Source organism: Bos mutus, chromosome 23 (genome assembly GCF_027580195.1).
Source record: "Bos mutus isolate GX-2022 chromosome 23, NWIPB_WYAK_1.1, whole genome shotgun sequence".
In the NCBI taxonomy this organism is placed as follows: Eukaryota; Metazoa; Chordata; class Mammalia; order Artiodactyla; family Bovidae; genus Bos; species Bos mutus.
The window spans coordinates 18,756,805-18,770,900 of NC_091639.1; the positions used below are offsets into that span (position 1 = coordinate 18,756,805).

General features: G+C 45.1%; 2 protein-coding genes and 1 long non-coding RNA gene across 5 annotated transcripts in view; 1 reads left to right on the top strand and 2 right to left on the bottom strand.

The window, feature by feature from the left end:
- The window catches only part of ALDH5A1 (aldehyde dehydrogenase 5 family member A1), a 27,859-nt gene extending 20,449 nt beyond the window's left edge, over positions 1 to 7,410 (top strand). The window contains exons 9-10 of the mRNA XM_070361358.1: positions 2,163 to 2,221; positions 3,832 to 7,410. Coding sequence (XP_070217459.1) covers positions 2,163 to 2,221; positions 3,832 to 4,037 — 265 coding nt within the window. The 3' untranslated portion in view covers positions 4,038 to 7,410. The remainder of the gene's footprint in view (positions 1 to 2,162; positions 2,222 to 3,831) is intronic.
- Positions 1 to 9,522, bottom strand: part of LOC138985086 (uncharacterized) — an 11,511-nt gene extending 1,989 nt beyond the window's left edge. The window contains exons 1-4 of one of the 2 annotated variants that reach the window (XR_011462349.1): positions 9,499 to 9,522; positions 9,059 to 9,185; positions 5,062 to 5,133; positions 3,903 to 4,041 (exon numbers count right to left, since the gene is read on the bottom strand). This is a non-coding gene — a long non-coding RNA (uncharacterized lncRNA). Of the gene's footprint in view, positions 1 to 3,902; positions 4,042 to 5,061; positions 5,134 to 9,058; positions 9,186 to 9,498 lie in introns of those variants that run through there. The other variant, XR_011462348.1, reaches the window with a different exon arrangement.
- A 1,356-nt stretch (positions 9,523 to 10,878) lies between these two features.
- KIAA0319 (KIAA0319 ortholog) overlaps positions 10,879 to 14,096 on the bottom strand; it is a 76,112-nt gene continuing 72,894 nt past the window's right edge. For both annotated transcript variants that reach the window (XM_070360987.1, XM_070360988.1), the window contains exon 21: positions 10,879 to 13,942. In XM_070360987.1, coding sequence (XP_070217088.1) covers positions 13,764 to 13,942 — 179 coding nt within the window. In that variant the 3' untranslated portion in view covers positions 10,879 to 13,763. The remainder of the gene's footprint in view (positions 13,943 to 14,096) is intronic.

Sequence of the window (14,096 nt, forward strand, 5' to 3'; positions counted from 1 at the left end):
AACACTGGTTTTTGTTATTGCCAGTTTAGACCACAAAATTTACCAAATTCTCTACTTTGCTCCCTGCCAAACTCATTTTTCTTCATAACAGAGTACATCCTTCAAGACTTCTTTCAAGGGTGTCTGTGGGAAATGAACTATGTTCATATGGGACCGTTTATCCCACACTCACAAGTTAATAATCTACCTGTGTAAAAATCGAGCTTCACAAGATAGCACTCCTTGGTCTGCTTATTTTCAGGGTTGTTATTGAGAAAGCTGTCTGGTTCTTGTTCCTGTGAAGGGATCTTTTTCTCTTCAGAGATTCATGGCCTTTGATGTTCTTAAATTTTACCATGGTAGCTTAGGTACTGGAGAAGGCAATGGCACCCCACTCTAGTACTCTTGCCTGGAAAATCCCATGGATGGAGGAGCCTGGTAGGCTGCAGTCCATGGGGTCGCTAAGAGTTGGACACGACTGAGCGACTTCACTTTCACTTTTCACTTTCATGCATTAGAGAAGGAAATGGCAACCCATTCCAGTGTTCTTGCCTGGAGAAGCCCAGGGACGGGGGAGCCTGGTGGCTGCCGTCTATGGGGTCACACAGAGTCGGACACGACTGAAGTGACTTAGCAGCAGCAGGAGTAGCAGCTAGGTACGGCATACTGTGAGCTTTTTTCAATCTGAGATCCCAAGGCCTTTATTTAAAATCTAAGGTGTTTGTTTAGTCCTCGGAAATTCTTGGTCATTATTTCTCCAAATATTTCTCTCTCCTCCATTGCTAATGAAATTAATAGATTAATCTGACATTGGGAGAATGGACCACTTGGAGAATTTTCATCTTTTAGTAAAAAAATTTTTACCTAGAATATGAACTTGACATTTTCCAAAAGGATGCAGGGGTTAGGAATGTAGGCTTTGCTACTTTATACCTGTGTCCCCTTGAATGAGTTAACTTCTCTGAGCCCCAGGGTCCTTGATGGGAAAAGGACTAAAAACTAGTACTTGCCTCATGGCTTCCCAGGTGGAACAGTGGTAAAGATTCTGCCTGCCAATGCAGAAGACCTGAGAGACCCAGGTTCAGTCCCTGGAGTAGGAAATGGCAACCCACTCCAATATTCCTGCCTGGAGAATTCCACGGACAGAGAAGCCTGGTGGGCCATAGTCCATGAGGTTGCAAAGAGTCAGACATGACTTAGTAACTAAACAACAACAAAAAAACTTGCCTCACAGGACAGTTGTAAGGTTTAAATGATGTAATATACATAAAGCACATCACCTAATATCAGTGTGGTTGTTATTGTGTAAATAGTTCACACTCAAAAGGTGAAATCGTCGAGGATGTCCCACCTGATACTGTGATGAGTGCATTTTCGAGGGACACATAGGCAGTGAGGATATGGGTGATGCCCTGGTTTTTATTCTCTGGCAGATAGAACGGCTTGCTCTCTACAGTGGAGAGATAAGAACTGCTCGTCCTTGGAACAAGTGATTCTCTTGAGGCCCCCCTCCTCTCTCTCCCACACGTCCTCTCGCACTGACCGGGGTCTGCCAGCTCTGCCCGAGCCTTCAGAGGGCTGGCTGCTGCTGGGTCTCTGATTTGAGGAGCTGGGATACATAGAATGTTCTGCCCCCCATTTACAGTTCTGGGGCAATAGAAAAAGGCCTCTGAAATCTAGTTTCAGAAATAAGATCATCAAGCTGGAAGAGACTGCATTAGGCTTCCGCACTAGTAGTCTCATTTCCAAAGGGAACAGACCCCCAGCACCGTCACACTGCTCAGAGCATAAGCAGCGGGACCGACACTGGAACCCTGGGCCCCACCAGGCCCTGGCTGTTGTCTTTCTCCCACGTCATGGCTGCTTCTCAAGTAGTTATGATTGGCACACGTCTTAAGAGGGAACAAGAACAGTAACCCTTTTCTTAGGCATTTTATTCAACATTCTGAATACATTGTAGTTCCCTGCATGTCTCCTGTTCTCCTAGAAGAGATGAACTGGTGTTGATCCAAGCTCCCTAGCCTTGAACTCAGCGTGTGCAGTGAATGAAGGTGTTTTCCTCTTTGCTCCTTGCAAAACTCTGATTGACCCCTGGCTCTTACTTGGGAAACAGAGCAGAAGGAAAACAGCTGGTTTCCCTTCCCCTGTGGGATTTTGCTGATGACCCACCCTGACTTTCGCAGGTTCAACACAGAGGAGGAGGCAGTGGCGATCGCTAACACAGCCAACGTCGGGCTGGCAGGTGGGTGTCTGTCCTCGCTTAGCGACAATCACAGTCACTTCTCCAGCTGTGCCTTTTAAATGTCGCTCGGGGTTTTGAGAAGTCAGCTTCATTGCAGCACGTGTTTCATTGCTTTCCAAGGGGCGAGGGTGGGTTTGTGCCAGTCCAGGTTCTTTGCCGTGTCCCCAGGATGTGGGATGAGAGCTCCCTGGTTGGAGCTGGGCATGGTGGAGGGAAAAACAGCAGTGCCGACTGTTCTGGGGAGAACCACCCACACCCCTTAAGTCCCTGTTCCCAGAGGCTCGATGCCTGGAAATTCCAAGTGCTTCTCCTCGCATCCCTCCTGGAAGCGTGAACAAGAGAGATAGCGCTTGACTTCACAGAGAGCTTCAGGGCGATGAAGGAAGGGAAGACAGCACAGGCAGAGGGAGCCTCAGGGAGTGGCTCTGTTCTTGCAGTTTGGACATGGTCAAGGCGGCCTTAGTATGTACCCTGTGTCCCTGACAAAACTGTATGTGCATAAAGACACTCAACAAATCCATCTTTAGCATCCACTAGATTGGAGAAGGCAATGGCACCCCACTCCAGTACTCTTGCCTGGAAAATCCCATGGATGGAGGAGCCTGGTAGGCTGCAGTCCATGGGGTTGCTAAGAGTCGGGCATGACTTAGCAACTTCACTTTCACTTTTCACTTTCATGCATTGGAGAAGGAAATGGCAACCTACTCCAGTGTTCTTATCACACAGAGTCGGACACGACTGAAGCAACTTAGCAGCAGCAGCAGCAACAGTGAATGAAGTGTTGGCAAAGATACAAAGACATAAAGATACAGCCGTAGCTCTACAGGCGCTTCTCTGGGTGGACAAGAACTACTGATAACCAGAGGAAGGATGTGCACCCTGTAGAGTCCCTTATTCTACTACAAGGACTCGGAGTTGCTGACTCAGAGGGCCTAACGCTGGAGTAAGATGTGTGCACGAGTGCCCCTGTAACGCTGAGCCCAGCATTCCTCTTGTCCCTTCTTGATGGGATGATGGTGGAGGAAGCCAGGCCCTGGAGCAGGGCATCCATGCTGGGCAAGACTCTGATGGTGCAGATTGAAGGAGAGAGGTTCTGGGCAGAGGGGGACCTAGGGAGTTAAGTGAAAATAGGACAAGGAGAACTGGGTGGACGAGTTTGGTGGAGATGGTCGGTGACTGGAAATAATGGAAGATAAAGCTGGACATGTTGTTCGAAACCACATTAGGGAGAGTTCGAATACCCACCAGGAACTTAACCTTATTTATGGGTAACAAGGAGTTGCTGGAAGGTCTGGGTAAAAACATCACATGGATAACCTAACAGATGTGTGCAGGGTGAATTGATTAGGAGGCCATAGGAGCCGGGTTCATTGTTGTTACAGCCCTAGCTGGAGATGGTGAGAGTGCTAGCGAGAGTGGAACAGAAGCAACAAGATGATTTCTAAAGGTTGTGAGATGGAGACATGCACAGAACCAACTAGGGGCTCCACTTGGAAGCAGGGAGGTTCCAGCCCACGTGACTAGGCGGCTGGTCATCCATGGCACCCTCAACTGTGGACATGATGTCTTTAATGACTATTCTACATCTGTGTCCTTTATCCCCATGACAGGTTATTTTTACTCTCAAGACCCGGCCCAGATCTGGAGGGTGGCAGAGCGGCTGGAGGTCGGCATGGTTGGCGTTAACGAAGGACTGATCTCCTCCGTGGAGTGCCCTTTCGGGGGCGTGAAGCAGTCCGGCCTTGGGCGAGAGGGCTCCAAGTACGGCATTGACGAGTATCTTGAGCTCAAGTATGTGTGCTTCGGAGGCTTATAGGATTCTTCAAAAAATAAAAAGGGAGGCTTACCTATGTATGGGGACATGCCATCCATTATTTTAAATAAACCCATCGGGTAGCTGAACTAGGAATTTTAAAAAACAAATCATCCAATCCTTATAAGCAGATACAAATCCTGCCCCTTCTCCTAGCTGACCTGGGACCAATACATGCCACAAACCTGTGGCCACAGATCCCTGAGAACCAGCAGTGGGTTTATAGGATAAGGCCCCGGATCACCAGCCTCCACCCACCCCCCACCCCCCTGCCCACCCAACCCACGACCTCATCCGCCTCAGAGCAAAGTGCAACAAGCTGGTCCTGAAGCCCCCTCACCACAGTGGGACCACAGCCTGGGCAATGACATAGCCAGCACCCACGTGGCTCCAGAGCTAAGACCCAGAGGGCTGCGGGGGACATCTCTTGAGTGTGACTGACAGTCTGGGCAGGATGCCGCTGCATGCCTGGTGACCGCCAGCTGGGCATTCAGAGGTGTTGCTGCAGCGGCTGTATCAGTGGGTTTTTTTTTTTTTTTTTTAAAGAACTTTAGACACAGCACAGAATTGCCTGAATTTCTTTGAGAAATGAAAGAACCCCTCTCTCTTTTTTGACTAGTTTTTAAACTGAAGGCTCCATCATCCTCAACCGCTTAAAGATTCTGTGTTCAATTCTTTGCTGTTTTTCCACATCATGTTTCTGAGAGAAAATAAGCATAAAACAGAGTGTGGCAGCAGCGGCTTGGTGGGAGGATGACCGAGGTGTAACAGCCTGGCTGGGCTTTATCTGCACAGACATGCTATCTACCCCCAACACCCACCCCTCAGTACAGTGGAGATTCTGTTCATGCCTTACTTAGCTCCATGGGATACTGTGAACCTAAGAGAAAGCAAACATATAATATTTGCCAAAAAGTGAAAATTCGATGTTAAGTGCGGGAGTCATTGTTATTATGGGTAGCACCTCCCAGCCCGGCTTGGGTCTCCAGCAGTGGCTTTGCCAAGGTGAGGGGAGGCTGGTACCCACCTGCTCGGCATCTGAGCCCGAGGGCAGGCTGGTCTCCCACAGCCTGCTCTTTATGAGACGCTGCTCCTTCACCTGTAAGAGAGCGCAAAAGCACTTTGAGTACAGTGATCTCAAAAGGGAAAAGAATTTCCATAGTTGCCCGTTGGAAGAGGCACTTTTTATCCAATGAGTTTTTATAGTTCTTCTTTTAAGAACAAAAAGCCCAACAATCACTGTTTCCTGTTGCTCTGAAAGAAAATCTCTGACTAAGAAAACAGTAGGCTTTTCTGTACTGTGTCTCTAAACGTCCTGATATATGAGGAAAGGGGAGGCTGGTCCTGGTGGAACAGACAGGGACGAAGCTCCCCCTTTTCCCCTGTGTGTGTGTGTGTGTGTGTGTGTGTGTGCGTGCGCGTGCACGCACACTCCACTGACATCCTCTGGATGTTTTGGGGAGCAGAAGGAAAACGTGCTGGAGGCAGTTGCTCCTGGACCAGCCAGGACATAGCACCCCTCACTGAGCCATGGGCGCTGAGCAGCTAAAGGAAGGTCTGAGATGTCCCTGTGCACAGAGGTACCAAGGCCAGTCCCAGAGCTGCCTTCTGTTTGCCCTGGGTTACATCAGCCGTCCCCCTGAGGCCCAGCTAAGCAATCAGCTGAAGTCCACTCCTAGTGACAGGCACTGCTCAGACCCTGTCCACAGTCACATATACATCATATTGACTGTGAATTTGCTCTTACTAGTTCTGGGGTTGTTTCACGTAACATTTTAATTACTTAATGTTTGGATGTGTCCATCTGTTTTCTATTAACAATAAAAATGCTCTAAATAGTTTTAGAAGTCCAGAATACTAGTGCTTGTAACTTTGTAACTCAGTAGACACTTTGGCTTGATGGTAGATTTTGAGTTTTCTAGTATATCTGGTTGACCAGGTACATAAATTGAGGGCCAGAAACTCACTGCCATATCCTTGATTAATTCTGGAATTAAAATAATTTGAAAAGGAAATAGCTTACTGTTTAGTAAAATTGATCTGGGTTATGGGGAAAGACGTATTTTTAAATGAATGTTTTTGGGGGTTATTGTTCAGTAAGGTGATCAATTATGTGATGGAATATGTGATGGATTTGTTAAAAATGTGTGTTTTAACGTTAAATAGAAAAGGACCCTTAGACCAGGGATTGGTTCACAGGCCAAATCTTGCCTGATTTTGTACAACCCAGAACTAAGAATGGTATTTATATTCCCAAATGGTTAGGGGAAAATAAATCGAAAGAACAGTATTTCATGACACATGGAAATTTTCTGAAATTCAGATATCAGTGTCCATAACTCTTTGCGATCCCATGGACTGTAGTCCACCAGGTTCCTCTGTCCATGGAATTCTCCAAGCATTACTGGAGTGGATAGCCATTCTCTTCTCCAGGGGATCTTCCCAACCCAGGGATCGAACCCGGGTCTCCTGCATTGCAGGCAGGTTCTTCACCATCTGACCCCAAGGGAAGCCCCAAATAAAATGTTATTGGAACCCAGCCATGCCCAGTTACCATATGATCTGTGGCTACCTTCTAGGCAGAGCTGAGTATTTGCACCACAGACAGAATTGCCCACAAAACTCTTTGGCTTTTTACAGAAATAGTTTTCAACCTCTGATCTAAACCAAGAGGGAGATACTGACTTTCCCATGTTTGTGAAGCATTATTTCATTTTATTGAACACCTACTGTGTAAAAAGTACTTTTCCAGACCTTGCTCGGTGAATTCTCCCCAAGAACTTTCCAGCAATCATCACATAACTCATCCGAAATCACCCAGATAACGGGAGTCTGTTGGCCTTGAGAAAACAATTCTCAGTTTACTTTCCCCAGCTATGCAGGGATTCTCATTTTAAACCTTCTCTGTACCTGTTATCTTTATCCATTTGATCAGCTTTTAAATATAATTTTATGTCAAGTGTTGGCTCATCTACCTTTAATTTTTATGGAAAGACTCAGTGAAAGTAAAGATCAGAAGCACAATGGAGATAAATCTGTTTTATTGTAAACTTAGATCATTAACTTTAACTGTTCCACATGACTGCCTTCTCTGCAGGTTGAAGCCCAGAGCTTTAATTATTCGTATGCAGCTATGATAGATAGCATTTTACTTGAATAATATTTATGCTGTGGTTTTTTTTCATGCTGTATTTTGTGGGATAAAACTTGGGGATAAGTGTAGTTGGAACTGTGAAAACATTTTGTTTTTTAAAAATGTACATGTAATTCACTTTCCAGTTTTTGATAATTGCATATGTGTGTCAAGGCAGCAGAGTTGTGCGTGTGTGATTAATAAAGGTTGAATTAACAGAATTTCCTGTTTTAAGTAAAGGTTTCTGGTTTGTGGGATTTTTCTTGCCAGTTCATCATTTGAGTTTACTTTGGAGATTATTAGACAACTTTGGATATGTATGCCCCCCTCAAAATATGACTGTAGGAGTTCAGGACACGCTACCCCAAAATGTGCCACTATGGCATAAGGATTTTTGTGAGCTGAAGACAATTAAGTAGCAGATAAAAGAAAAGCACTCTGTCTTTTGTTACCCCTCTATTTGCCTAAAAGCAGGATGAGTGCTAAGTCACTTCAGTTGTGTCCGACTCTTTACGACGCAATGAACTGCAGCCTGCCAGGCTCCTCTGTCCATGGGATTCTCCAGGCAAGAATAGTGGAGTGGATTGCCATGCCCTCCTCCAGGGGATTTTCCTGATGCAGGGATCGAATCTGTGGCTCCTGCATTGCAGGTGGATTCTTTACCACTGAGCCCCAGGGGAAGCCCCAAAAGCAGGATACAAATTTACAAAAGTGCCCCCTTTCTATCAAGAGGAAGGGACAAAGGTTAATTCCCAGAGACAACTTCAGGCCCAATCAGCCTGTAAATAACAAATTTTACTAACTAGCCTTTGGCTCCACCCTTGAAAGCCTACAACTGTTTTCCTCTATCCTGTCATTTCTCCAGAGATTTATTGTTCTTTATTGAAGATGCTATGTAAACTGACACTTTAAGCCACTCTCAGTTATCACTTCTCTCTGAGATATACATGAGAAGTTTATTACAACATCTGTTTTTCTCTTGTTAATCTTTTATGGCAGTGGTCTCAGCCAAGAACTCAGAAAGGTAGAGGGAAAATTATTTCTCTGCTACATGTATGAACAATGCTCCTTTGATTCATCTGTGAATCTCTTGGGCAGGGAGCCAGCCTATGAAATTTGGTACCCTAACACATTCATACAGGAGGGACTGTAATAGCGAAGAAACTTATATTCTATTACAAGTTAATCAGACTTCCCTGGTAGCTCAGTGGTAAAGAATTTAATTTGCCTGTCAATGCAGGAGACATGTGTTCAACCCTTAGGTCAGGAAGATCCCCTGGAAAAGAAAATGGCAACTCACTCCAGTATTCTTGTCTGGAAAATCCCATGGATGGAGAAGCCTGGTGGGCTACAGTGTGGAGGGTCGCAAAAGAGTCAGACAAAGTCAGACACAACTTAGAGACTAAACAATAGCACCAAGTTAAGCTTAAATTATTTGTAATGGCTCATCTCTGAGAACCCTGCTTCCCAGGTAATAAGCATTAAGCTAAAATACCTTTGTTTAGCTCAGAGGAAATATCCTGACCAGGCCCATCTGTGAATGGCTGGAGGGAGGAAGAAACCTACACACCCTTTCACAGAGGCTGATGGAAACCAGGAAGTGTTTGAGTTTACTCTCTCCTCTTTTAGTATAAAAGAAGGCTAAATTCTAACTCAAGCAAGATAGTTCTTTGGAGCATGAGCCCACCATATTCGCAGCCTGCTGCCTTTCTGAATAAAATCATTATTTCTTGCCCCAACAACCCGTCTCTCAATTTTTGGCCTATGTACGGAGAGCGGTAGGAGCTTAGACTCTATTGAGTCTAAGGTTACTAAGTACAGGCTTACTGGGTCTAAGCCTGTCCCATGGCTTGGGCTAATTACATGCTTGCTGAATTAAACTGGAATTTACCTGGGTTTGCAGGTGTGGCTGCCTAAGAAAGGAGGATCCTCCAGCTTTCTCAAGTTCACCAGTGTCTCTCTGCTACACAGGCCACTGTTATCCATTATGTACTTTTTTCAAAGCTTGGGTTTTTTGGCTACAGAAATGTATGAGGAAGACATTTTTTGAAACCCTGCTATTCAGATAAAATCACTGTTAATTATTTAGACAGCATATCTTATACTTTCATGCAGTGTTCGATTATATTTTCAAAATTTTCACGTAGGCCTCACTGAATCCAAGTTACATCAGTAGGCTTTGAACAAAATAAGAAAAAATAGCATTCTTTGGAAAAAAGAACAGCATTCCTGGATACCCATCTCCCTTTATCATTCCATTTATTCCATGCGTTTCTCTTAATCTGCTTTTGATTTTTAAAATTACTTTACCAGGAAAAATGATCCACTTACCTCTTGTTGACCTGAAACAAACTTGGAGATACTGCTCCAGCCAAGATGGGTTTAGTTAGGACGAGCAGAGAACTAACCGTAACTTGAGATCTGCAACCATGGCCAGCTGCATCAAGTCAAGTCCCTGCACCTCAACAGAAGAAAAATGCTTTTATAGGGAGGAAACGGAAGTTGGGCTGGTTAAAGAGTTCGTGGCTTTTCATTGGCTGAGTCCTTATCAGGAAAGAGAGGCCTTCCTCCTGTCCGGCTCTGCTATCATCACAGTGCGTGAAAGCGCCCTCTTCTGGTCGCCTGACTCTATTGATGTTTCTGTTTATTTTTTACACTGAATTTGTGGGTTTGTTCCATGCTTAGTCTAGGCCTTCACTTGGAAGTGTATTTTCTTCTTCCTACTATTTCTAGCAGTAAATTTTCACCTGTTACAGTTTCTTTATCTCTGACTTAGCTTGCAACAAATTAAAATGCAAACTAGTGTGGTTTTCATTTCATTTTCATCAAACTAGTGGGAAATCTGGGGGAAAAAAATTGGTCATGCTAGGTGTGAATATTGAAAGGCTATATTCTATTTGTATGTTATTTATAAGTAAGTGGAAGTGGGTTTGGAAATGGGTGGTCTGTAAATCTACCTATAATCCATCCATTTTATCAGCTAACCAGGAAGGAGCGGCCACAATTTAGAGCACAGACAACACCACTGTCCCAGTGGGTTAGTGGGCAAGAGTTCAAGTGTTCTGTCAGATTATATTATATTACATTACATTATATTCTTAGGACACAGTCTCTGTTGAAACTACTTACCTCTACTCTTGTAGCACAAAGGAATGAATGAATGTGCCTGTGTTCCAATAAGACTTTATTTAGGGACACTGACATCATTGGAAGGACTGATGCTGAAGCTGAAACTCCAATACTTTGGCCACTTGATGCAAAGAACAGACTCATTGGGGAAGACCCTGATGCTGGGAAAGATTGAAAGCAGGAGGAGAAGGGGATGACAGAGGATGAGATGGTTGCATGGCATCACCTACTCAATGGACATGAGTTTGAGTGAACTCCAGGAGTTGGTGATGGACAGGGAGGCCTGGCGTGCTGCAGTCCATGGGGTTGCAAAGAGTCGGACATGACTGAATGACTGAACTGAACGGACATCTGAATTCCATCTGCCTTGTGAGTTTCAAGCGTCACAGAAATGTATGATTTTTTTCACCCATTTAAAAATGTAACACCCATTGTTAACTCACTGGCTGCACAAAAACAGGTCATGGGCCAGTCTGCTCCCTCCTCTCCGGGAAATGCCTCTACACAGAGGTATAAAGAATGAATATCACCCCAACCCACACAACAGCATGGAGGCATTACAGAGAATACAGACACCTTTATTCAGATTAGCACATACATTTAATAGTGTTATATTAGAAATGATACCTTGTCAATACATGGGGAAAAGACATTAAAACAAAAAAAAAAGTAAAGAAAACCAAGACTTCAGCCAAAGTCCATGATGGTTTGGTCACACACAGAAAAGAACAGTACTGCCCCTCCTCTCTGCCCATAAAGGAGGTGGTGTTGGCATGCCACATGGTATTACTCCTTACCTCACTGCTTCTTTTTCACCAAGTTCCTTAGTCACACACACGCTTGACCTCTTAATACTGTGGGTTTGAATGCTCTGCCATTGATTTTTTTAGCCAGCAACTAATAGTCTGGTCATCTTGTGAGCCCTGCCACTGGCCTCTCCCACATTCTTGGGCCCTGCTTTGCTCATCTAAGCTCCTGCAGAGCTTCATCTTCCCAAGACCCTTAATGCAAAGCACACAAGTGGGGAATGCTGGCTGCATTCCACCTCACGGTTGGCTCCTCTGATGAGAAGTGGGATAACAGGAGAGGACTCACTTTCTGATCGCTGGTGTGATGTTTATGTTTGATCCACCACAGATTCAAGATCCATGGGTGGTAGAAGGATCAAACCCGCTGGGCTGGAGACAGGGTCAGAAAGGGAGCAGTGGCAAGAGCAGTGCTCAGCCACCCAGAGGGGCAGCCTCGGGTATGATCCCGCAAAAAAGATGAAGTCTTCTCCCCCTTTGCCTTCTGCTCCCTTCACAGAGGGAATTCTTGGTCCTAGGAACCAAACTTCCAAAAGACCCACCAGAATTTGCCCTCCAATAACTGGGCATGGGAGTCCTTTGTGTATAGGTGAGGAGGGTGGAAGGTATGGACCTTGCAGCTTACAAAATCTGCATTCGATTCCTATATCCACCAGTGACTGGCCATGACCATGAGCAAGTTACTTAAACTCTCTGGGCCTTTATTATGTTCAATATGAGAATAATAGCTACCTTTCCAGCTTGATTATAAGGATCAGTAGAGTATGTAAAATACATATATTATGTACATAGATAGCACTTAACACATGATCACTCCTCCATCACTGCACTCTGCCGACATCATATTTAGGCTGCCATCCTCTGTGCCAGAAATTTCCAGTTGTGCATGAAAATAATATAACTGGCCACTGGGTAGGGCAGATTTTAAGTTTATGAAGCTAAATATTTATGGAAAAAGCATCACATTCTCCTTCTAACACCATCAATAGGACTGAACTGGCTGGCTAGACAGAAAGCGTACATATAAAGAAATGCTTAAAAATAAAATCATAACTGTATGCTTTTTACTTTTGCCATTTCCCAGAAAACAGAATAATTAAAAACAAGACGGTCTCAAGAGGATGCATATTAGCAGCGAGAACAACAGCACCGGAAAGCTTCGTGTTTTTCAGGGGCCCACGGGAACTGTGTTCTCTGTTGTCCTGTCCTGATGATTTAAACCTCATGACTTAATGGCCTTGCTTCTCCCCTTAATCATAGCAAAGCAATCCCGGTTTCCCTCTCCTGTGACAAAAGCTTGTGCAACAGAATATTGCTTAAATGTGGTCATGCTTGATGCCACAGCCCTGGTTCTGTCTGCGTCTCTCATGCTGATCTCTTCATAAAGAATGCCAAGGGTACCGCCCAGGCCATCAGCCTCAGGACCACGGTGGATGGCAAAGGATCAGCAGCCAGCTGAGTTCTCAGGCTACAGTTCACTGTAGTTCCTTGCTCTAGGATGCGGCTTTGAGGTTAGAGATGCTTTAATTTTTTTCATACATTTAAAACAAGCTATTTAGTAGAAAATGGTGGAATAAATATAGTTTTAAACAAATTAAGTGGATATCTATGTCATGTTACTAGGAAGAGTAACTACAGGGGCTGAGTATCAGAAGCATACCATTCTCATTAAGACTTGTGGTATTTCAGAGTTTGGGAATACACTCAGCCCTCTCCCTTACCACTTCTGCATCCACGGGGCCCACATCCCTGACCATGTATATTACAAAGCTGCTGAGTCTTTATTCCTACTGGTGGAGGTCCAAACGCATGGCCTATTGCACATGATAAACCACTAATGAATTACTAATCACTTTTCTTGTGTTTCCTGTAAACTGGAGCTGAGAGAGGCCTCAGCAATAGTTTGTTTTTCTTGGAGAAAGAAAAGGTAAAACCTTTTAAAATGTCATCTTCGATTTTCAACCCACAAGTCAGCAAACCCCACCTCCCTCTCTGTTGCTTCTGGTCCTCAGAATACAATTCTTACTGAGCTCTCAAACTTCCTAGAGCTGCTCGCTAGAAACAGCACAGAAATGGTGGTTGGCCGTCTCGAAGCAGCAAAAACAGGAGACCTCAGCTCTGTACGTGTGTCTCTTCGGCACAGGAAACTGGCCGGACAGAGGGCAACCCGCACCGCAGATAAATCAGCTTAATACACACAGACCTCAGGCTCCAAGGCTCCTATGACAGAAACCATGCTGGGAAAGTCCCCTTTAAAGGCAATTACTGCTCCTAAGAGAAGTCAGTCCTCTCTGCATCTGTACTGAACTCATCTTCCCCAGGTGTCTGCAGACAGAAACAGATGCACCTTTTTCTTAACATAGGAATACAACGCTGTGTTAGCTACAAAAACACAGAGCTCTTTTAAGCATATACCTTAGCGTCTTACCCCACCTTTACTCCTACTAACAAGCATCTCAGTGAAAAGAGCATTGTTTTCGTTCTGTGTCTCGAAAACCCCAAGAAGACAGGTCTTTTCTATGGGGACACACCTCCAACCCAGTGTGAAAGGACAGGAACACGCTATTCTAACAAGAGTGAGTTTTGTCTGTAACTCCCACCAACTCTGCGGGATTAAAGGATTCCTGTAGACGTCCTTCTGTTTCACAACCAATCGCTCCATTATCTGTCCTTTGAGCAATAGCTGAAAGAAACTCCGTTTCTGATGGATCCGTTCATGGAAACCTTCGGATTCCCTCGCTCCATCCTCTCTCGGCTGAAGATTGTATCCTGGTCACTGTCAAACTCGGACTCGGACACCATCAGGCTGGAGTTGTGCTCTGTGCTCCGGTGCTTGATACCTAGGGAGAAGCAGACAGACGCCTCTGGAGGGGAGCGGCATTCTCCCGCCCCGCCATCCATCATTCTGGTCCCGAGCACGGAGCCCTGCGCTCTGCACCTACAAAGCCATCACTTACGAGGCAGCAGGTGCTTGGGGTTTCCCTGCGGGTGTTA